We start from the raw sequence: 23,827 nt of genomic DNA, 5'->3' as shown, positions 1-23,827 counted from the left end.
ACTAGTAGCAAGAAAGAAACATGCAAAAATTTGTTCTAGGAGTTCTTGTTGTGGCTCAGCGGGTTAAGAACCCAACTAGTATCCATTGGGATGTAGGTTCAATCCCTGGCCTCGCTCAGCGGGTTAAGGATCTGGCATTGCTGCAAGCTACAGCATAAGTCGCAGATGCGACTCTGATCCAGTGTTGCTGTGGCATTTACCGGCAGCTGCAGCTCTGATTTGACCCCTATCCCGAGAACTTCCATATGCCACAGGTGCAGCTCTAAAAAGAAAAAAAAAAAAAGGAAAGAAAAAAATTGTTCTAAAGCAACTGGAATCTAGACGTTCATGAAATGTCTGCTGAGTCCAGTTCCTTGCCGAGAAACGAAAGATTTAAGGAATTAACATTCTAAGAAAACTTTTTAAAACCCATTTAATGCTCAGTCTATCTGTGCCTCCAAACCTTGCCATGCATTAGAATCTCCCCCAGAGCTTGAACAAGCTGTTCCAGGCAGCCTTTCAAAAGAACAGGGCAGCTCTGCAAGAAGGGATATGGCAAGATTTCCAAGCTATGCTGTAAAGCCACAAAAGCCAGGCCCAGAACCATGTGCACAGCTCCCCCAGAAAGGCATGTTTGTAAATGCAGAGTATATGTGTGGAACAATATGCACAAAATGCGTAAGGGTGGTTGCCTCTGGGAAAGAAAACTGAAAGGATGTAGAGTGAGGAAAGGGAAAACTGCCTTTACCATGTAACTCCCCATCTTTTTACTGTGCATTGCCTAGTCTTTAAAGAAAAAGTGGAGTTTCGTCATGGCTCAGTGGTTAACGAATCTGACTAGGAACCATGAAGTTGCGGGTTCGATCCCTGGCCTGGCTCAGTGGGTTAAGGATCTTTCGTTGCCGTGAGCTGTGGTGTAGGTCACAGGCGCGGCTTGGATCCCAAGTTGCTGTGGCTTTGGCGAAGGTCAGCAGCTATAGCTCCGATTAGACCCCTAGCCTGGGAACCTCCACATGCCGCTGGAGCAGCCCCAGAAAAGGCAAAAAGACAAAAAGAAAATAAAAATAAATAAAAATGAAAATGACGTTCCTTTAAAAAAAAAAAAAAAAGGAAGAAAGGAAGAAAGAAAAAGAAAAACACATTCTTGAGCCCCACCTTACTTAGATCTACAGGGAAAAGTTAAAGGGTGGGGCCCAATAATCTTTATTGTTAATAAGTTCCCTAGGTAATTTTCCTGCAGAAAGCTCAGCAGAGAAATGACATTTGGGGAACTACTGAGCTAAAGCCCTAGCAGAGAGGCTAGGGCAATCCCTTCTTCACAGCTGCTTCCTATGAAAACTGTGTTGCCCTAATTAGACTTTTAGTGTCTTAAAGACATAAGTTAATAACTCAAGGATTTAAGTTAATAACTCAAGAATTTCTTATTCCCCCTCAGATCTACCCAAAGCTGACTATACAGTAGATGCTCACAGAATATTTTACTGACACAAAGCTGAAATTCCAAGCCCATTAGGGAGGCCTTAGTTTGGGCTACTACCTGGAGCCTGCTTAAATATGAATTTTGAAAATACAAATGGTAGAAAATGGATATGATGGGTAAAAATAAATAACCAATGGCTTTTTCTCTTGAGATCTAACTTGGAAATGTCCATACTTTTGGTCAATGAAAAAGGATGTAGTATTCTGAATGATCAGGTTTAGTCACAGGTATAATCTTACTGCACAAAATCTGTTCATTACAGATTTATAAACCATGCCCATTATATTTTGTTCTCCTTTTCTGTAGCTTCTGAGTATCCCCCCCCCTTTTTTTTTGTCTTTTTAGGGCTGCACCCTCAGCATACAGAGGTTCTCAAGCCAGGGGTCGAATCGGAACAGTAGTCGCTGGCCTACACCACAGCCACAGCAATGTCAGACCCAAGCTGCATTTGCGACCTACACCATAGCTCATGGCAATGCCAGGTCCTCAACCCACCGGAGCCAGGTCAGGGACCAAACCCGCACCCCCTCATGGATACTAGGCAGATTCATTGCCGCTGTGCCACAAAGGGAACTCCAAGTATCCCTATCTTAATTAGATTTTCCAATTAGGGTATCTACTAAAAGAATATATAGATTAAATAGATTATAAACAGAAACAGATTTTTTTTATTTTTAGGGCTGCACCCACCGCATACGGAAGTTCCCAGGCTAGGGGTCAAATGAGAGCTGCAGCAGCCAGCCTACGCCATAGTCACAGCAATACCGGATCCTCAACCCACTGAGCAAGGTCAGGATCAAACCCGCATCCACATGGATAGTAGTCGGGTTCTTAACCTACTGAGCCACAACAGAACTCCAGAAACAGATTTTTTAAAGATGAACCAATAGCCATCAAGTATTTTCATCTCAACCCAGCTGACAGTTTTATTTCCCATGTGAGCATGGAGAGGAAAGCTACATTTTCTAGGGTCTAATGATACCTACAGAAGATTTAAAATATGCAGGGCTAGGAGATCACACCCTGGGATAAAAGATAACAGCAAGTCATAACTTTTACACTGAGGACGCTTGGAGATGAATCAGCTACAAAGGACAGGGTCAATTCCTGCACATCTAGGGCCCTAATGAGCTTCTCCTCTTGTAAACAGTCTTCAGTGCCCAAATCTAAGGGAAGAGACCACATTCCAAGTGAAGCCAAGAAAAAGGATGCATCTTAGAGACCCTGCTGTTGAGACAGAAACTTAGGTTTCTAAGGGAGACTATTTAACATCCTTAACAGGTGTCTTCATTCTCAATGAAAGACGAGCTAGAGCAGAGCTTAGGATCATGGGGATCTTGACATGATCCATAACAAATATCCCTACTTGAAGATTGCAAAGAACTTCAAAAAAAATCCCAAATCATAAGTACCCATCAAAAGCTAAACAGGTAGTGCTGAGTTATCACCAGCAAACTGGACTATCCTATTTCAAAACATACAGGATGAGCAACATGTAAAGTGTGTAAGATGTAGGACTTTTTACCTATTTGTATGTTGGATCCATTCAAAAGATGATTTACTATTATAGGTTCCTCAAAATTCATTAGAGGAACAGATGATAGATGTTTGACAGAGGTCAAATGATAGATGATTGGCAAATATAAGAAAAATACAGGGAGTTCCCGTCGTGGCTCACTGGTTAACGAATCCGACTAGGAACCATGAGGTTTCAGGTTCAATCCCTGGCCTTGCTTAGTGGGTTAAGGATCCGGCGTTGCTGTGAGCTGTGAGCTGTGGTGTAGGTCGCAGACGCGGCTCGGATCCCAAGTTGCTGTGGCTGTGGCATAGGCCAGCGGCTACAGCTCCAATTTGGACCCCTAGCCTGGGAACCTCCATATGCCACAGGAGTGGCCCAAGAAATGGCAAAAAGACAGAAGAAAAGAAAAATACCAGAGTTCCCATCATGGCGCAGCGGAAATGAATCTGACTAGGAACCGTGAGATTGCGGGTTCAATCCCTGGCCTCGCTCAGTGGGTTAAGGATCCACCATTACCGTGAGCTGTGGTATGTGGATCTGGTGTTGCTGTGACTCTGGCATAGGCTGGCAGCAACAGCTCTGATTAGACCCCTAGTCTGGGAACCCTCCACGCACCGCAGGTGCAGCCCTAAAAGGACAAAAGACAAAAAAAAAAATAATAAAAATAAATAAAAAATTTTTAAAAGACAAAAAAAAAAAAAAAAAAGAAAAAGAAAAAGAAAGGCAGTCCTCAATTTGCAAGGGAGTATGGGGCCATAAAAACAGTCATTCGGAGTTCCTGTCATGGCTCAGCAGTCTAAGAATCTGACTAGCATCCATGAAGATGCAGGTTCAATCCCTGGCCTTGCTCAGTGCGTTAAGGACCCAGCACTGCAGTGAGCTGTGGTATAGGTCCAGACTCAGCTCAGATCCTGCGTTGCTATGGCTGTGGCGTAGGCCGGCAGCTACAACTCTGATTCAACCCCTAGCCTGGGAACCTCCATATGCCGCTGATAAGGACCTAAAACAAACAAACAAAAAAACAAAAAAAAACAACAAAAAAACATTCAAGGTGAAACCATGCAAAGCAATCTTAGAAATCAATGGAGAAAAATTATAATTGTTCCCTAACTTTCAAAAATGTTTGAGAAATAATTTAAATTTCTCTCAACTATAACAGAAAAAATAAAAATCATAAAAAATAAACAAAACTCTCTTACTGTTGATTATATGAAGAAATGGAAAATTAGTAAAACATATTTATTTAGTACCCTGTAACTTAAAACATTATACTGCTAAGTCTGCCAACACTAAGTACTTCTGGATGCATATCAAGAGTCTCTCAAATGGTAGCAGTGTCAACGTTCCTACCATCGGTGATTAATTTTGTTATTTCACTTATGCTCAGTTTAAATTTCAGTTCCAGAAACATCACCTTTTGTTTCTCTACTGAACTTTCATCTCTACTGACCACTTCCTTCTTCCGATTGCCCAGCTTTGTAACATGTCATGTTTATCACTGGGAAACAAGGAAGCAGCGTGACGACACCCTTTCCTGTCTGTGTGTGAGCTGAAGAGCAGATGTGCACTTGTCACTGACTTGCTGACCTGCATGCTGAGGAGCGAGCAGCAAAACCTGTACTTTTTTTGCATATTTAATATATCATCATGACTAAAATTTGACTCATGTTATTGGAGGATTAGTATTACTTAACTAAACCATAGTGATACAGTAACATAATGAGAAATCTGTATTTGGTCTTCATCCCTGGTTCCTGACACAAGTGTGCCTAAAACTCTGATAAGATCCTGAGTGACAGAGGTGTATTTGCTGTTATTCATAACAAGCCCCTTTCAACCACACCTGAGTTTATGCTAATAAGGTGACTCTAGGTGGGCCCCTGGATAGCTTCAGGATGGTCAAGTTGCCAGAGAAACCAATCATATGACTAGAGAGTTAGAGCTTTCAGCTTCACCCCCTCAACCTCAAAGAGAGGAGAGAAGCTGGGAGTTGAGTTAATCATCAATGATTTACTCAATCATGCCTACATAGTGGGGCCTCCTTAAAAACCCCACCCAAAGGGGTTTGGAGCACTATGGGTTAGTGAACACATTCACATGCCACGAGGGTGGCACAGTCCAAACTCCAAAAGGATGGAAGCATGTGGGACCCTTCAGGACCTTGCCCTGTGTACCTCTTCATCTGTTTTTTGTTTCTGTTTTTGTTTCTTTGGCCACACCTGAGGCATGTGGAAGATCCTGAGCCAGGGATCTAGCTAGGAAGCTACTTCAATAATCTCATATATAGGGAGGGATGTGAAAGAGATGAGAAGCAGTGAGTCTGAAGGCATGCCAACAGGATTTTGCTGAAAAATTTAATGCAGATCATGAGAGAAGCAGCAAGGATGACTCTAAAGATTCTGCCTGAAGGAGCTGCCATTAACTGAGATGGAGCAGGGCTGATGGGAAAGGGAGTCCTGGAATCTGACTTTAGATACACTAGAGGATGGGATGCTTACTATTCATGCAAGTGGAGTTTTTGGTTGTTTGTTTGTTTGTTTGTTTTTAAGGGCCATACCTGTGGCATATGGAAGTTCCCAGGCTAGGGATCTAATCAGAGCTGTAGCAGCCGGCCTATGCCAGGGCCACAGCAACACCACATCCAAGCTGAGTCTGTGACCTACACCACAGCTCATGGCAAAGCCGGATCCTTAACCCACTGAGCAAGGCCAGGGACTGAACCCACACCCTCATGGTTCCCAGTCAGATTCGTTTCTGCTGTGCCACAACGGCAACTCCCTGAGTGGAGATATTAAGTTGGCAATTACATGTTTAAGATTAGACTCCAGGAAGAGGTCTACAAAGGAGGCAAAAATTTAGGGCTCATCTGCACACAGATAAAAGCTTGAGTGGTGGGCTCTGGCACCTAGACAAATACTAGGAAACGAGAACTACTGAGGAATGAATCCTGGGTACTCCAGGGATTTAAAAAAAAAAAAAAAAAAATCAGGGAGATAAGAGGGAAGTGCAATGAGGACTGAGGAGGAGAAAGGAAGAGTGAAGACGGGGACAAATCACCATAGGGATTTCCAAGAAGTCAGGTATGGTGACACTCACTGGTAACTTGGTAAAACTGTTTCCAATGGAGTAAAGACGAAAGCCCCACTGAACTGGCCTCAGAGAGAATGGACCTCAATTAGATAGAGAAAGGAAGAAAAACAACAATGCAGGCAGCAAATATGGACAATTCTTCTGCTGAATTTTGCTATGAAGGGAGAAAAGAAATGGGGATGCAGCTGAAGGAGGAATGTCAGGTCGAGGAAGGTTTTTTAAAATTAAAGTTATATATTATTTGCACATTAGTGAGTAAAACATGATATGGGGGGGAGGGGGAAACTGCTGAGGTCATGCTCTTGAATAGAAGAAAGGAGATGGGATCTAATAAATCTAAAGATAATTTCCAGTGACTTAGAAGTTTCCTTTTCTTCCTGAAATTACATTTCCAGAAATTTCCTAATTCTGAAAATAGATCTCTCCGTACTAAAGCGCACTTTGGCTCACATACAAACGGCTGAATGCAAGATGTGTGGCACTGACACTTCAAAAACAATGACTAGAATAAAAAATATCTAAAGGGAAAAAATATTTATTTGAAGAATATATGCTATTTTGACAAAAGAGATACACTACTTTTCATTATTGGAGGATCCTTTCTTTCTGTGGGTGTGTACAAACCTCCTAGTTACTTTTTACTCATCTAGTTCAAGGTCTACCAAAATGTTGAGCTACGCATACCTGGAGGAACAGACTTCAAGAAGGCTTGAAGCCTGCTAGAAAGAGGTACATATGAGGAGCTGATCTACAAATCACCCGATCTTGTCATAAATACTGGGGAGCATGCCGAGGTTATGAGCAGTTGCTCATATTGCTGGGCAGGCAAGATCACTGTTAAAACAGGGAGGGACCCAGAGGACCCCAGCACCATCAGCACCATGAGAAGAGCTGAACCTGATGGGATCCAGTTTCCAGATGGTATTACCATGGGCAGTAGGGCACCTTTATGAGACTGAAAGCCAGGGTGGCTTGTACTGCCAATGGGAGGAATTCTGCTGGGCCTCCTGCTTTATACAGCCATTCTCATTTGGTTAAGTTCTTCAGTCCTGTACTTCCATTAATGAAATCTCTACTGGAGTTCCCGTCATGGCTCAGCAGGAAACGAATCTGACTAGCATCCATTAGGATGCAGGTTCGATCCCTGGCCTCGCTCAGCAGATTAAGGATCCGGCGTTGCCCTGAGCTATGGTGTGGGTCGCAGACACAGCTCGGATCCTGTGTGGCTGTGGCTGTGGTGTAGGCCGGTGGCTACAGCTCCGATTCAACCCCTAGACTGGGAACCTCCATATGCCACAGGTATGGCGATTAAAAAAAAAAACCCTCTATCCTTTCCCTTGTTATTATCCTTTCATCAATCACCGCCACCCTTCTGACAATCTTACACATATAAATTTTAAATTTTAAAGACTCTTTATACCAATAAATATATCCTTTCTCACAAATATTAAAATATGTAATGAGCATTGGAAACATATGATTGAAAAGGCACTTACTGTTTAGGACAAAATTAAATTAAAAAAAACAAAATCCATTCAAAGCTGTCTTACAGAAAAATATTAAATTAGCATTACAGGTGTTACACAGACATGGCAGAAACCATAACGGTAGTCAATGAACGCTTGAAATGTGACAGTGGTAATGAAACCAAAAATCCCTGAGGTGGTGCAGAGCAAAGAGAAGTCATGCATATCTTAGCATCGCTTGATCTTAAAGTCCTAAGAAGCTTGCACCACAGTCTTCCTCTGTCCTGCCCAAAGGAAAGAACCTCTCAGAGCCCAGGAACTGGTAAAGCAATCATGCAATAGCCCTGGGGCCAGGACAAAGCTAAAAATAAAACACCCTGCCGCTGGCAGGAGGTAAGTGGATAGATTCCCTGGAAGACGCTCCTGAAGGGACAGGCAGCCCCAACAACGTGGTCCTGAGGGAAAGAGGTGTGTGCAAGACTGTGGAGCTTTCAGAGCAATCACTTCCAACAGGGGGTTCACGGAGTGAGAAAACAGATCGAGGAATCTGATCTCTCCTCCCACAAAGGGAGAGGCAAGAACAGGAAAATACGGCAAGCAGAGTCCAGTGCTGACTGCTTGGCCCTTGGATGGCTGGAAAGGCAGGCCTGAGGAAGGAAGTCCCTGAATCAAACAGCAGGGACACTGCTCTCCCAGTAACCATGGCATCTAAGGAAATGTTGATCCTCTGCTGTACAGAAAATAAGGACAGGCCGGCAGAAGAAGGAAACTGACTTCAAGAACCAGGCGCACCGAATACCAGCCTTAAAATAGGAAGACTGTAAGAGAGGAATGAGTCAGACCTGTGATGAGTTATATTAAGTAAAAAGACTACAATTCCTTTAGTCCGCCGACAGTTTACATCCCAGGGCTCCTACATAAAGTAGTGAAGTAAAAAAGACTGACCACAGACATGTCTACAGAGCAGCATGTGTGACAGGTGTGGCACTGTGGGAGGTCACAGAGACGAGGAAAGCCCTAGAAGCCACAAATCCAGGCTCTGGGAGAGAATGATCCCAGTGGGTCACACAGAAAGTTTCTGAAGTCACTGACGGGAACCGACCAGAAAGCCTCTTCTTCCAGGGCACCTTCTGCCCCATTCTTTGTCACTTAACTGGATCAGTCAAGATGTCATCCAAACTCTTTCCCTGTTTTGATTTTTGTTCCTGTGGGGTTTTTTTTTGTTTTTTTGTTTTGGTCTTTTTGCCCTTTCTAGGGCCACTCCAGCGGCATATGGAGGTTCCCAGGCTAGGAGTTGAATCGGAGCTGCAGCCACCGGCCTACGCCAGAGCCACAGCAACGCGGGATCCGAGCCGCGTCTGCAAGCTACACCACAGCTCACGGCAACGCCGGATCGTTAACCCACTGAGCAAGGGCAGGGACCGAACCCGCAACCTCATGGTTCCTAGTCGGATTCGTTAACCACTGCGCCACAATGGAAACTCCTGTTCCGGTGTTTTTTAAAATAAACTATGGCGTTTCTGGGCAGTGTGAATATCTCCAGTACTTCCAGACAGACGCTGAGGACCATTTATTTTCTTTTTTGTATTTATTAATATTAAACCAAAAGGACCACCGTGGACTACATTTCAACTTCTTGGTCAAAGAGGACCACTTATCTGACAACAGCTTTAGGACATAACGAACCCCAAATTATCTACAATGGCCCAGCTTTTGCAGTTTTGTACTTTATTGTTACATGATGCCAGACTGCTATGATTATTAACTGATAAACAGAACTCATTATGTTTGAAATTCTGTGTTTTGTGCTCAAGGAAAACACTTTCAAATTACAAAGAAGGAGAAGTTTCACACTTGTCCACAGAGCATTCTGGGAGAGTTTTAGTCGCCCCCTCGCCCCGATAACAGAATACAAGTTGGACATGTCATTGTATTTCCTCTAACATTGATTTTTTTGTTGTTGTTGATGTATTAGAATTACCAGATGAATGCAACTTACAGCCGTGTTAAATAAGTATCTTAAGGAGTTTCCTTCATGGCTCAGTGGTTTACGAGCCCCAATAGTATCTGTGAGAATGCAGGTTCGATCCCTGGCCTCAGTCAGTGGGTTAAGGATCTAGTATTGCCATGAGCTGTGGTGTACATCAAAAATACCGCTTGGATCCAGCATTGCTGCAGCTGAGGGGTAGGCCAGAAGCTGTAGCTCCAATTTCACCCCTAGCCTTGGAACTTTCATATGCTGCAGGTGTGACCCTAAAAAGCAAAAAATAAAAATAAAAACAAAAAAATAAGAAGTATCTTAAATTTGCATAGCTAGTATGTTTAAGCTCATCAAACATATTTCCGTATGTGTTCCTTATGCTTCCTGTCTTTGATCAAGAGTCCCTTTAGAACATAAATTTTAACTAGGACTGCAGGTAAAAATAATTTCAAAATATATAATGCTAGGAACTTACCTTAAAAATACCTAAATGTTCATTAAGACTAAAGATAAAAACATAAACATAAATACACTGAAGCACTGCTAAGTACGGAGAGAGAAACAGAGACCAGCTGAAGAATTCATCAACTGAGAACCAGGTGAATTATGGTAAATCCAAAGAATGGAATTTTATGCAGCCCTTAAAAAGAATGAGATATTTGGAGTTTCCCTTGTGGCTCAATAGGTTAAGAAACCGACTAGTATCCATGAGGATGTAGGTTTGATCCCTGGCCTCTTTCAGTGGGTTAAGGATCCAGCAATGCCATGAGCCACAGCGTAGGTCACAGATGTGGCTCAGATCCGATGTGGCTGTGGCTGTGGCTGTGGTGTAGGCTGGCAGCTGCAGCTCCAATTCCACCCCTTGCCTGGGAACTTCCATATGCAGTGGGTGCAGCCTTTAAAAAAAGAGAGAGAGAGAGAGATGTGTCCATGTTGAAGTGAAAAGGTGAAAAGCTCTCCTGAACACCCAGAATATTTTAATAAATGAAAAAGAATTATGTATATCGTATGACCCCTTCCATCTAGATGGAACTTCCATATGCTGTGGTGCAGCCCTAAAATAAATAAATAAATAAATCTAAGGAGCCAATTAATTGCAAAACTAGTGACTAAAGGAAAGTATCAAGCATTCAAATCTGCCTCTCCTACACAAACGGTACCACTAGATAACCGAAGGAAAATTTTTCTCTTTACAGAAGTATTCTAACTAATAAATGAAGAAGAAATTTTATAAATAAAGCATCATTTTGCAAGTGCTAATGAGAATGAATGGATACTGGCATTGATCAATGTCAGCAAACACGACAAAAAGAGAAACAACCAGTTTCATGCCGCCTGATAGAAGACTATACCGCCCACTTATAAAATCTCCTTGTCAAGCCCCAACTACCAATTTACAAGAAAAAGAGGAACATGCTGAAAGATCTGCAGGGATGTAATAAGCAGAATCCAGAAAGTGGAAAACTTTATAGGCTAAATAACCACTTTACGCAGCAAATAAATTGAAAAGGAAAAAAGAAAGCATGAGGACAACCTACAGATCAGGGTTTCCCAGCAGCAGCACTACCGACATTTGGGATCAGACGACTCTTTCTCCCAAGGGCTGCTCTGTGCAGAAGTTGAGCAGCATCCTTGCCCTCCACCTACCACATGCCAGGAGCACCTCCGCCCCACCCAACTGTCAAAATAAAAAAGGCCTCCAGACATTGCCAAGCGTCCCTTGGGGGCAAAATCCCATCCAGTTGAGAACCACCGCTACAGATTAAGAAACATATCAAGGAGTTCCCATCATGGCGCAGTGGTTAACGAATCTGACTAGGAACCATGAGGCTGCAGGTTGGATCCCTGGCCTTGCTCAGTGGGTTAAGGATCCGGCGTTGCCGTGAGCTGTGGTGTAGGTCGCAGACGGGGCTCGGATCCTACGTTGCTGTGGCTGTGGTATAGGCTGGCGGCTACAGCTCCGATTCGACCCCTAGCCTGGGAACCTCCATATGCGGCGGGAGCGGCCATAGAAAAGGTAAAAAGACAAAAAAAAAAAAAAAGGAGAAACATATCAACTAATCATAATGTGTGGACTGTATTTGGACCGTGATTCAAACTACAGTAGCAAAATTTACTGTATTTAGCATTTACTATAATATCAAACTAGTGGGAAAAAACGACATTTATGATACAATTGAAAATCTGAACACTGAATATGACATATTAAGAAATTTTCAATTATTTTAGTTGTTTTAAGGGTATGTATTTAATTTTTCTTTAAAAGGCCTTACCTTAATAGATCTAGATACTGAAATAGTTATAGATATAATGATTCATTACAAATTTGCTTCAGAATAACACCAAGTGCAAGGACAATGGGGACTGAGTTAAATGAAACAAGACCGGTCATGGATGGATTGATAATCACTGAAGTAGAGTGATGGTTATCTGGAAGCCTATTATACTATTCTGGCTGTTTGAAATTTTCTCAGAAAAAAAAAAAAAAACCACAAAAATTAAAATCAAGACCATCATGGCAGCTAGCAACATTCAGCTGAACAACAACGAACCCAGTACGTGAATCTTAAAATCATTCAACTGTTTCCATAAAGCATCCCATGTATGTTGCTCAAACACACAGAGGCTCTCAAACTAATCCATTTTAAAAGGAAAATAATCATTGTCTTTTAAAAGCAAAAATTAAAATACATGAACTCCCAAAATACCTTAAAACCCCTGGAGTTCACAAAATATGACTTAAAAAATGCTGCTTTAGAGAAATTCCTGGGTTATTAATGCTTTAGAGATCCCTATTACATTCACTTACTTCCTTAGTGTTTATTTGTTCCTCTGTATCAGTTATATTTGTCAACTTTGTTTTATACCAAAAACTACCAAAGGCAGTGGTATTTTTAAATTCATATATAGAATATTATTTTAAATTTACCTGCTAAGCATCGTAAGAATGTAACAAATATCTATTAGTGGACTACAGAGTGAAAAAATATTCTTCCATGAGGCTTCTTCACAGGAGCTAATGATAAGGTACACTTATAAACATGTTACATGCACAGTAATAGATCTAAGAGAAAAAAGTATATGGTTCTCTAAAGATGCTGAAGAAACCTTTGATAAAATTCAACTTAGATTCATGATAAAATACACTGAAAAAAGAAAAGGAATTGAGGGACATTTTCTTAAATGATAAATTAGGCCTAAAGCTAGAATTTTTAGTTATTTATTTAGTCTTCTTAGGGCCATACCCATGGCATATGGAAGTTCCCAGGCTAGGGGTCAAATCGGAGCTGCACTTGCCAGCCTACGTCACAGCCACAGGAACAGCAGATCCAAGCTGCATCCACAACCTACACCACAGCTTGCAGCAAAGCCAGATTCTTAACCCACTGAGCAAGGCCAGGGATCAAACCTGCATCCTCATGGATACTAGTTGGGTTCTTAACCTGTTGAGCCACAAGAGGAACTCCTAGTACCTTATTTAATGAGGAAACATTACAAGCATTTCCACTAAGACCAGACATCCACTATTTCCACCACTATTCCACACGGTACTAGCAGTATAAGCCTATGCAATTAGGTGAGCGAAGAAAACGTAGGTAAAATCCTCTTTAACCTTGGGGTAGAAAAAGGTTAGCTAATTATGACTCAGAGTTCAGAGCTGAAAAAAGATAGATAAGATTATGTAAAATTTTTAAAAATTTTTACCTCAAAAAAAACCACCATAAACAAAGCCAAAAAATAACTACTAACTGAGAGAGTATATTTATATATGCCACAAAGGGCTAGTATCCCTAACATGAAAACAAATCTTAAAAACTGAGGGACAAAGGACCAAAAATGTGATAGAATATATAAACAGATGATTTTTTAAAAGAGAAGAAAGAAAATGGCCCTCATCCCCAAGAAAAATTGTTCAAACTCATTTTTACATCAGAGATAAGCAGATTAAAACAAGGATATCATTTTTCACTTACCAGGTCAGCAAAAATTAAAAACATGACAACACATCTTGATGACAAGACTGTGGAGAAAGAAGCACTCTCCTACACTGATGCTGAGAATGAAAACTAGTCCAACCGTGCTGGAGGGAAAGCTGGTAATCCTGACAAACAATGCACTTACTTTCTGACCAAGTAATCCCACTTCCAGCAATCTAACCTGAAGACATCCCCCCACTGACATGAAAATACATACGCACAAAGTTATTCATTACAGCATTGTTTGTAATTGCAAAATTTTATAAACAACCTAAATGCCCATACAAAAGAGAATGGATGAGTAAAACAGGGTACCTGCACACAACAGAGTACCAAACTGTTAAAAAGAATAAGGAAGAGCTCTATGAACTGACATGGAGTCATTTCCAGAATATACCAAGGAAGGAAAAAAAGCAGGAGTTCCCACTGTGGCTCAGCAGGTTACAAAACCAAGAGGATGTGGATTTGATCCCTGGCCTCGCTCAGTGCCAGTGCGTTAAGGATCAGGCCTTGCCCTGAGCTGTGGCATAGGTCTTAGATGCGCCTTGGATCCCACGTTGCTGCGGCTGTGGTATAGGCCGGCCAGCTGTAGCTCTGATTCGACCCCTAGCCTGGGTGCTGCAGGTGCGACCCCAAAAAGCAAAATGCAAAAAGCAAAAAAAAAAAGCACAAAGTGGAGAGATTTATCGTATGTTACACTTCATGTTAAAAAAAAAAAAAAAAAAAAAAAAAGGAGACGTAAGAAAATGGATCTGCTCATTTGTGGGAAAACAAACAAAAAACTCCACACAGAAAGGCTAAGTCAGAAACTAAAGAGATGGCCTGGGGTGGGGGAGATGGTGGGGTGGGCTAGGAGGAATGAAGAGGACCTGACCCTGCTGAGTATATCTTTTCATAAAACGTCTGGCTTCTCAGAACCATAGTAATGTTTCACATATTCAAAATATAAACCAACAATTAAAACCAACCAGAAGAGAGGAGGAACCCAAAGAGCAATACAAAGAGTAACAAATCTAACTGTATTCAAATAAATGATAAAACATGCTAACGAGAAGAAGAACTGAGGTAACTTAGGAAAACAAGTGTTCTGCCTAGGTATTATAAGGCTCAAGACAAAAAGAACTATACCCAAATACTGTAATCTACTTAACAAACTGAGTTTCTCAGACAGATATGGGTTAGCAATTTGAAAACTACTCTATGTATACACTAGGATTGAACAAATAAATCAATCCATTATAGATAATGAGAGCTGGCTTTCTAACTATTAGACAAAGTTGTAAGTAAGGAAAGGGGGAACTCTGTGGTATCAGATTAGAATCACAGGTCTCATTATAAAAACATACGGCTTTAATGCAGACAACAGACAGAGACACAAATACAGATGCAGCTGCTTGTGCATGATTAGAGTATTTACTGGTTCTGTCCACTGAGAAGGCCTAGAAGCAATGAGTCCACCCAGTGCCAGACCAGGCTTTCTAACAACCACTCTCCAACAAAGGGAACCAGGCTCATACAAATAGGTACAAAAATCATACAAGTTACCATCAATTCACACTGTAACTAGTAGAAAAATATACTATTAATAGAAAAGTAAATAATCACTATGGTAATAAAATGTAACTTCCAAAAAGAATTAGAAACTTGGTAGCAGCTGCAAGATCAGCACTGGCCAACTGTTTAAAAGCTGTGCAAATTACTGGAAGAGTTTCATTTGCTCAAACCAACCAAAGCTTGCTTTGTAACCAAATTCCCTTACACCTGTTCTAATCTTATTCTTGATCATCAAATATAAAGGCATTCTTCCGCTTGGGTGATCAGTAAACTCACTTTCATATCTAAGAACACAGACTATGACAACATACTAAGCAGAAGTCTGCCGCAAAATGGTAATTTAAAATTTTAACAAGTTCTGAGAGAACTGTATATTAGTGCCACCAAGCAGACTAAGACTCTATTTCAAAACATATTCTTGCTCAAAGAGTACAGATGTACAATACTATTATAACTGAAACATATGAAGAAAATACTCAAATGTTCTCCTGTGATAAACTGTCACATCAAAAAAAGATATTGAGAAACTCAATAAACAAACTTTGTGTTCCCTTACAGGGAGATACATGCATGTTCGCCTAGTAAGCTTATAATACTAAAATACTTGATCATTAAGTGGAAATGTATACAAAACAAATTTTAGGAATAATTCTCATCCTTAATGTTAAAAAAAAAAATCAAAATACACTCCAATAAGAAGTCGGTTAGAATAAGGATGAAACAGTTCATTATAAAACTTTCTGAATAACTATTTTATACTCTGTTTCCAAGGCAGCTATGATCATTTTAAACATTTACACTGAAGAAAATAATTTTATTAAAGAAAAACAGATGCTTACAGATGTAATTCTCTGGAACCGTCACATCTGTTTTACCTACACCCCTGTGCATGCCTCCCCTGCCCCCCACCACAGGAGAGAGTTCAGATGCAGCTCTACGATCTTCTTGCTTTGCAATCCTGGGAAAGTTACTGACCTCTCAACCCTCAGATTCCTCATCTGTAAAAGGAAGATAATAATAACACTTACCTAGCAAGATCATTGCGAGAATTAGATGAATTAATTAATATAGCTAACGCAATTAGGACAGTGCTTGGGACTTGGTAAAGCATTTGATACATGTTCAAGTGAGCTCCTAAGACTCTGGAGGGAGTAGCTGAGAAATTCCTATTCAATAGCATTATTCTAGATAAAATACTTCTATCCTCATAAATCAAGTTCTCCTTTCATTCAAGCTTCAGGAACAAAAACTAGTATATGGCATTTGTAAACTGACTCAAACATTTGAAATCATCTCTCACGTGGATTATTACAAAAGATTTTTTTTTTTTTTTGGCCACACCCACGGCACATGGAAGTTCCTATGCCAGTGAACGAATCCCAGCCACAGTTGCAGCAATGCTGGACCCCAACCAACTGGGTCAGGGATCATCCCTGCCCCTGCCTAGTGAACCAAGCCACTGTAGTCAGATTCTTAATCCACTGTGCCACAGAGGGAACTCCTACAATAGCTTTCTTCCTGGCCTGCCTGTTGCCTTTGCCTTCCTCTCCAGACTTTTCTCCGTGTAGGTGTGAACCTTTTAAAGGTTAAGTCAAATAATATAGTCCTCCACTCAAAATATTTGACCATTTGCTCTGGGTAAAATCCAAAATACTCTAGTGTTCAAGTATCTCCTCCAAGTCATCCATAACCCCACCTTACGAAAGCAGCCTCATACCATCTGCAGTCCTCTCTCTTCTCCTAACTAAATTTTGCTTCACAGCCCTTAGCATTCTTTTGTCCTGGATGTTTGTTCACTTATCCCGCCCCTAAACCCTGAAGAATCTTACAGGAGAACAAGGACTTTGTTTTGTTCATTGCTATATTCCTAGCACCAAGAACAGCACCAGGCATACTGCAAACTAAGCCAAAGCCAACATCATACTTAATAAAACATAAGAGGCAATCCCTTGTGTCAGGAACAAGAAACAAAATAAAATTACAAAATACTATGTGCCAGCTACCAAAGTGGAAGATACTGAATTTCTCTTCTTCTTTTTTTCTTTTTTTTTTGCTTTTTGGGGCCGCACCCTTGGCATATGGAGGTTCCCAGGCTAGGGGTCGAATCGGAGCCGTAGCCACTGGCCTACACCACAGCCACAGCAACACAGGATCCAGGATCTCAGCCGCCTCTGTGACCTACACCAAAGCTCACAGCAACACTGGATCCTTAACCCACTGAGCAAGGCCAGGGATCAAACCAGAATTCTCATGGTTACTAGACAGATTCGTTTCCACTGAGCCATGATGGGAACTCCCTGATTTTTATTTTAATGGCTAAAGTACACTTCAAACATTAAAATTACACTTTAAAAACTCTGCCGTGCACGTGTAGCTCAGTGAATCTTCACAAACCCACTTGTACTCATGTAACTACAACCCAAGACCGAGACCATTTCCTGCACCTCAGAAGCTCCGGTGGGCCTCCTCTCAGTAAATACCCTCACAGAGGTGAACAATGGTCTGACTTCTGTCACCCAATTACGCCCGTACTTGAACTTCCCATCAGTAAAGCAAACAGTATGTGTTTCCATGTCTGTCTTCTTTTGTCCAACTCCGCCTCTGTGGGAGTCACCCACCGCTTGCACACACCCACACGCATTCCTTCTTTATGGGTGAGTAGCACTCCATTTTACCATCAGACCACAGTTCACTCAACCCACAACTGATGACATTCAGGTTGTTCTCAAGGTGTGGGGATAATACGAACGGTGCTGCCATGAACAATCTTGGGTATGTCTTTTGGTGGAAATATTCACTTATCTGCAGACTGGCAACATTTTTGTTTGGTTGGACTTTTTCTGGCCAGGGTGGTGGTGGTGGTGGTTAATAAATAACATGTTAGTGAGAATCCAGGGAAAGAGAAGTAGGCAGTGGTGAGAATATAAACTAAAAAAACCTTTCTGGGGGAAAATTTGGCAATGGGCACAAGAAGCCTAAAAATATCTGTGCCCTGTGACTATAATTCTACTTCAAAGAAATTTCTTATTCTGTATTTACATGGGCCGGATCTTCTTCTGAGTGTTTTACATGTATTAACTTATTTGATTTATTCTAAGGAAATGAATAGAGATGCACACATCAGTTTGTTTAGAAGGATGTCAACTATTCATCATGAGAAAATAGAAGGAAAAAGTAGTAAACAAAGAAAAAAACTAAATAGAGAGAAATGATTTTGAAGTGTACTGTACTTCCATGGAATTAAACTCTAAAAAGCTACTGAACATGTTTTTCAAAGAACACTGAAGATATAGGAAAAAAGTATATATTGATGAATGATAAGTAACCTTAGAATTCATGAATTCCAGTTCTGTTTTATTTTTAAAAAAACATATTCCTTAAATGTTAAAACAGTGGTAATCTCTGGAAGGCCTGAGTACGTTGATATTTTTGATATTCTTGCGTACTTCCCAGTTTTTCTAAAATATATTCCTTTTGCCAATCAAAATAAATATAGGGGAGTTCCCATCGTGGCTCAGTGGTTAACGAATCCAACTAGGAACCATGAGATTGCGGGTTCAGTCCCTGGCCTTGCTCAGTGGGTTAAGGATCCAGTGTTGCCGTGAGCTGTGGTGTAGGTCCAGATGTAGCTTGGATCTGCTGTTGCTGTGGCTATGGTGTAGGCCAGCAGCTGTAGCTGTGCTTAGACCCCTAGCCTGGGAACCTCCATATGCTGTGGGAGCGGCCCTAGAAAAAGGCAAAAAGACAAAATAAATAAATAAATAAAGGACTAAAAAGACTAATAAATAAAGGTGTTTACATTACGATGATGAGACAAAAGACACTGTAATACAATTGAATTAGGGCAATGATGCAGTAATTTGCACAGGATGATATAAGAACTCTATGGAAAGACATCTAGCCTAGAGATTAGGGCCTGGGGCATTGTCAACAAAGATCTCAGCTGTCTTAACTTCCACCAAGGACTCAGAGAGGAAGAATTCCATCTCTAGGTTGCAAGGAACCTGTGCCTGGAAAATCCTGTTAATTCCTCAGCCCACTGCCCCTAGGGTGTCAATTATACTTTGTGTCCTGGGCAAGTGTTCTCCCCTGTCACTTACAGAAAAGGCTTAGGCAGACAGATGAGGGTATAGAATTCCTGAACACCAAGGATGTAGTCAAAGTTCAAAAGCCTCAAGCCTGGAGGAAGCCTTCCCTCATGCTTGGCTGAAAAGGAAAAGCATCAAGGAAGGGTCTCCCTTCCCAGTTAGAATAAATGAGGGCAAAAACTTTTCAGATTTCCAGATGGCAGAAACCCCAGGCAGAGTAAACCCAAATTTACATCAAAATTCACTGATATCTTGAGTTTAAAAAAAATTCTTCTACTTGAAAAAATAAAAGCATCAAGAAGGGAGTTCCCGTCATGGCGCAGCAGAAACGAGTCCAACTAGGAACCATGAGGTTGCAGGTTTGATCCCTGGCCTTGCTCAGTGGGTTAAGGATCCGGTGTTGCTGTGAGCTGTGGTGTAGGTCACAGACGTGGCTCGGATCTGGTGTTGCTGTGGCGTAGGCCGGTGGCAACAGTTCCAATTAAACCCCTAGCCTGGGAAACTCCATATGCCTCGGGTGTGGCCCTAAAAGGACAAAAGACCAAAAAAAAAAAAGAAGGGAAAAAGAAGGGAGTTCCTGTCATGGCTCCATGAAAACAAATCTGACTAATATCCATAAGGATGCAGATTCGATCCCTGGCCTTGCTCAGTGGGTCAGGGATCCGGTGTTGCTGTGAGCTGGTGTAGGTCACAGACATCGCTCCGATCTGGCTGTGGTATAGGCCAGCAGCTACAACTTTGATTTGACCCCTCACCTGGGAATCTCCATACGCTGAGGGTATGGCCCAAAAAAGACCAAAAAAAAAAAAAAAGGTATCAAGAAGTTATTCAAGTAAAGACAAATCTATGTATCCACCTTCCTATCCTTTCTTTCTCTTCTGCAGACAGGCCATCGCTGGAAACCAAAAGAAAGCTAAGAATGAGGATTAAAGTACTCATTAGGGGGAATTCTCACATGAGCAAATGACATTTGTTTAATAATTAATACAGAAGGAACATCTTGCTGTGTTCCAAAAACCAATCATTCATTTCATGGTACAATAAACAGAGTAAATATTGATTACAAAAACAACAACAAAAAAAACATACAGACTCCAAATGACCAACACCTCATTAAGAATGAAACTTGCTAATAAGATAGTGCTTTTGCATGGCAGGGCATTATCATCAAATTTCTAACTTTTGACATGTGAATCACATTAACTTCTCAAGGATTGCCAATCAAAAAACCCTGAGTTCTGGAGTTCCTATTGTGGCTCAGTAGGTTGCCAACCCAACAATTATCCATGAGGATGCGGGGCTGATCCCTGGTCTCGCTCATTGGGTTAAGGATCCCATGTTGCTGTGGCTGTGGTGTAGGCGGGCAGCTATAGCTCCAATTCGACCCCTAGCCTGGGAACTTCCATGTGTCGCAGATACAAATCTAAAAAGATAAAAAAAAAAAAAAAAAAAAAACCCTAAGTTCAAAGTAACATTTTTCAGAGTCACTTTCACACAAATAAGAGTTCCTGCTGTGGCACAGTGAGTTAAGAACCCAACTGCAGTGGCTCAAGTTGCTGAGGACGCCAGGGTTTGATGCCTGGGAGGAACTTCTATATGCTGCCATTAAAAAAAAAAAAAAAAAAAAAAAAAAAACACACACACACACACAAATGTATGTGACAAAGCTGAACACACTTGTTTTGGCCTTGTTCTCCCTCCTTCACACACATCCTCTTTGTTTTCCCTTAACTTTTTCCTATTTACAAAGTTATACATAAATGTATTACAAAATTCTCCATAAACTACCTGCAGGTTCTCATGGTTACAGTGCTCCCGAAATTAGGATAAACAAAATTCTAGTCTAAAATCTATTAAGCTATCAAATCTCTGCTTTGTATCATGGCACAAATTTCTGAAGCAGCTAAAATGGTTCTTTGAAGAAATAAGTATTTACATAATCACCAGGGATTCGGGTTTTATTCTATATGTAACCTAGATTTTCGGATAATCTCTATTCTGGTTGCCTATGATGGGGAAAGTGGGTGTAAAAAAATTGGCAAGATTAGGTGTCTTCATAGATCAGTTTCACATACAATCAAAATAAGGGAAAAAAACATCGGGTTTTATTGAAGCGATTAAAAAAAAGAACTTTGGATAATTTATTCTTAATGACAAGTGGCATGGTGGTAACAGCATTCCCAGCATCCACCAGACTGTTAAAAAGATTACCTGATATACAAAATAAGGACGCTGTCCTTCTTTCGCAGTGACAATCTGTTGAGTGTTTCCCCCTCTGCAGCTGTCAGAATTGTGCCACCTGAAAACTGATTAGTAAAACTAACTGTACTTGAAAATTCAGCAAAACTAACTGTATCTAGCACTGAACACTGACATGAACGCTGTGCTGAACCGGTTTTCTCTCCCAGGGCCAGCAGAGGGAGACTAAGACATCTGGCCTGGTCGTGTGGTGTTTCTGCGAAATTGGGGAGGGGGGGAGCGGAGGCTGTATTTAAATGTCCTGCTGTCAATCAAAGGACACTTCCTACAATCACAGTCACCATATCTGCTATTACCCGGGAGCGTACTCTCGCCAAGATACACCGCCAAACGGTGCTGGGGAAACCTGCTTCACCTAAAGGTGACCGCAGGCTTTGCCACAACACCCAAATAAGGACTTTGGGAGCCCGACCTCAACTAGTTTCTTTGTTTAAATGCCTGCGAATCCCTCCCACGCCGGAGTCAAGAGGCTGTGGCGCCGCCCTTTATTAGCCTCACACTTTGATTACAAAACACACGAGTCGGCGGCTCGGCGGCGGAGGCGGCCCGAGCTCTCACAAACGTCAAACCCAAACGCAGGCAGCGGCTGAGGCACAAGGCGACGCTCGCCGCCCCCGCCACCCGACCCCAAGTCCCCACCGAACGGCGCAAGTTCGCCTGCACCAGGCCCCCGGGCGCTGGCCCCGGGCTGCCCGGGGGTCGCCGGCCCTTCGGGCGACGGGAAATTTCACTCTCTGTAAAGTTTGAGCGGCGGCGCGGGGGCGGCCCGGGGGCGGCGGGGACGAGAGGCTGTGCCTCCGGGCCCCGCTGCCCACTCCATCCGCTCCACCCCCGCCGGGACGGGCTGCGCCGGGGTGACGGGTGGTTGGCACGACCGCAGCCGACCTGACGCCCCGCTCGGGACCCCCGGCCCAAACTTCCGACTGGCATCTTTCAAGTCCCCGAAAGTGCCTCATCTGTTGCTCTGTTTACTCCGCGGAACCCCACCGGGCGGGCGCTGCCGACGCCCCCGTCCCAGCGCCCGGGGGCCGAGGAAGTTTGATAAAGACAGGGGAAGGGGGCGCGACCGGGACCCGCAGAAAGAGGGCAATTTCTGGAGACCCCGGGCCGGGGCCAGCCGGTCGCCGCCCGGAAGGAAGGCGGGGAGGGCGGCCGGCCGGGCGGCGACTTCGGGCTGGGAGTCCCGGGCGGGCGGGCGGCCGGGCGGGGCGGCGGCCGGGCTGCGGGCGCGGCGAGGGGCGGCGGGCCGGGCCGGCGCTCCGCCCGCCGCCTCCGCCGGCGCCTGCCCCGGCCGCGTCCCCTCGCCCGGGTCTCCCCCTGCCAACTTCTCGGCCGGCCCCCTTTGTTCCCGTTTGTTGTGGCGACTCTTCGCCCAGCCAGGCGATCCCACCAGCCCCCCTCAGCCCGCCCGGCGCCCGGCGAGCCCGGGACCCCGCGCGCCGCGCTGCCCGGGCCGAGGGCTAGGAGCCGGAGCCCCTGAGCGCTCGACGCGGCGCGGCGGCCGAGCGGAGAGCGGCTCGGGCGGCCGGCGCGGCGACGGCGGCGGTTAGCCGGTGGCCGGCGGCAGCGGCGGCGGGGCTAGAGGGGGTTTATTTACCTGCCGTGGAACCAGTCCTTGCAGATATCGCACTCGATCATGAAACGGTTCACGTCGTACGGCTGCCGGCACACACAGTACACCGGCGGGGGCGGCGGGGGAGCCGAGGCCCGGCCGGGAGCCGCCACCGACACGGCTGCCGCGGCGGCTCCAGCTGCTGCTCCCGCGGCCACCGCCGCCGCCGCTCCGGCCATCTTTAAAAAACACACACACGCTCGCTCGCTGCTCCGCTCGCCGACTGGAGCGAGCGCAGCCGCCAGCCAGCGCCGCCTCCTGCAGCAGCCGGAGCAGCAGCCGCGGCGCCGGCGGCGGCGGCGGCGGCGGCGGCGGCGGCGGCTGCGCCCCAGTGCGCGCGCGCGCGAGGCCGCGGCCCGGCGAAGGGGGGCGGGTCAGCGGCGGGCGGCGGCGCGCGCACGACGCGCGAGGTCCCGGCCCGGCTCCTTCCGGCGCTCCGCGCGGGGCCGTGCGTCTCGCGCACGTCCTCCTGCCGCCGACGCGCGCACCGCGCTCCCCTCGCGTCGGCCGGGCGGAGGGACAGGCTGAAGGGCACGCGGGGCGGGGGAGGCGGAGAGAGAGGCGGAGGGAGGCGGAGGGAGCCAGAGGCTCCCTGAGGACACGCGCTGTGGCGCTGGGAGCGCGGCCGCAGGAGGAGAACTGCGGGAGCGCGCGAAGAGCCGGCTTCTCGGTTTCTGAGTGAACGCCGAGGCCGGGGAAGTTCCTGCGCAGTGGAAAGCGGCGCACGCTGCGTTTATGCTCAGAGCCGCAGAACCGAGGAAAGGAGAACGCTGCCGGAGCCACCTCCCGAAGTCACCTAGCAGCCTCCCCGAGACCTCCGGG

At 44.1% G+C, this 23,827-nt stretch overlaps 1 protein-coding gene across 1 annotated transcript in view; it reads right to left on the bottom strand.

Moving 5' to 3' along the window:
• Positions 1–23,197, bottom strand: part of KDM7A (lysine demethylase 7A) — an 83,171-nt gene extending 59,974 nt beyond the window's left edge. Inside the window, exon 1 of the mRNA XM_003134614.5 lies at positions 22,991–23,197. Within this exon, the coding sequence (XP_003134662.1) occupies positions 22,991–23,184 (194 nt within the window). The 5' untranslated portion in view covers positions 23,185–23,197. The remainder of the gene's footprint in view (positions 1–22,990) is intronic.
• Positions 23,198–23,827: the final 630 nt, after the last annotated feature.

This window comes from Sus scrofa, chromosome 18 (genome assembly GCF_054392235.1).
Source record: "Sus scrofa isolate SSC_HxYL_T2T_F1_AM1 chromosome 18, Sscrofa_HxYL_maternal_Yorkshire_Landrace_v2.0, whole genome shotgun sequence".
Lineage (NCBI taxonomy): Eukaryota > Metazoa > Chordata > Mammalia > Artiodactyla > Suidae > Sus > Sus scrofa.
Note: the sequence above shows the minus strand (reverse complement) of the source record. Positions and strands in the feature narration are given on the sequence as shown.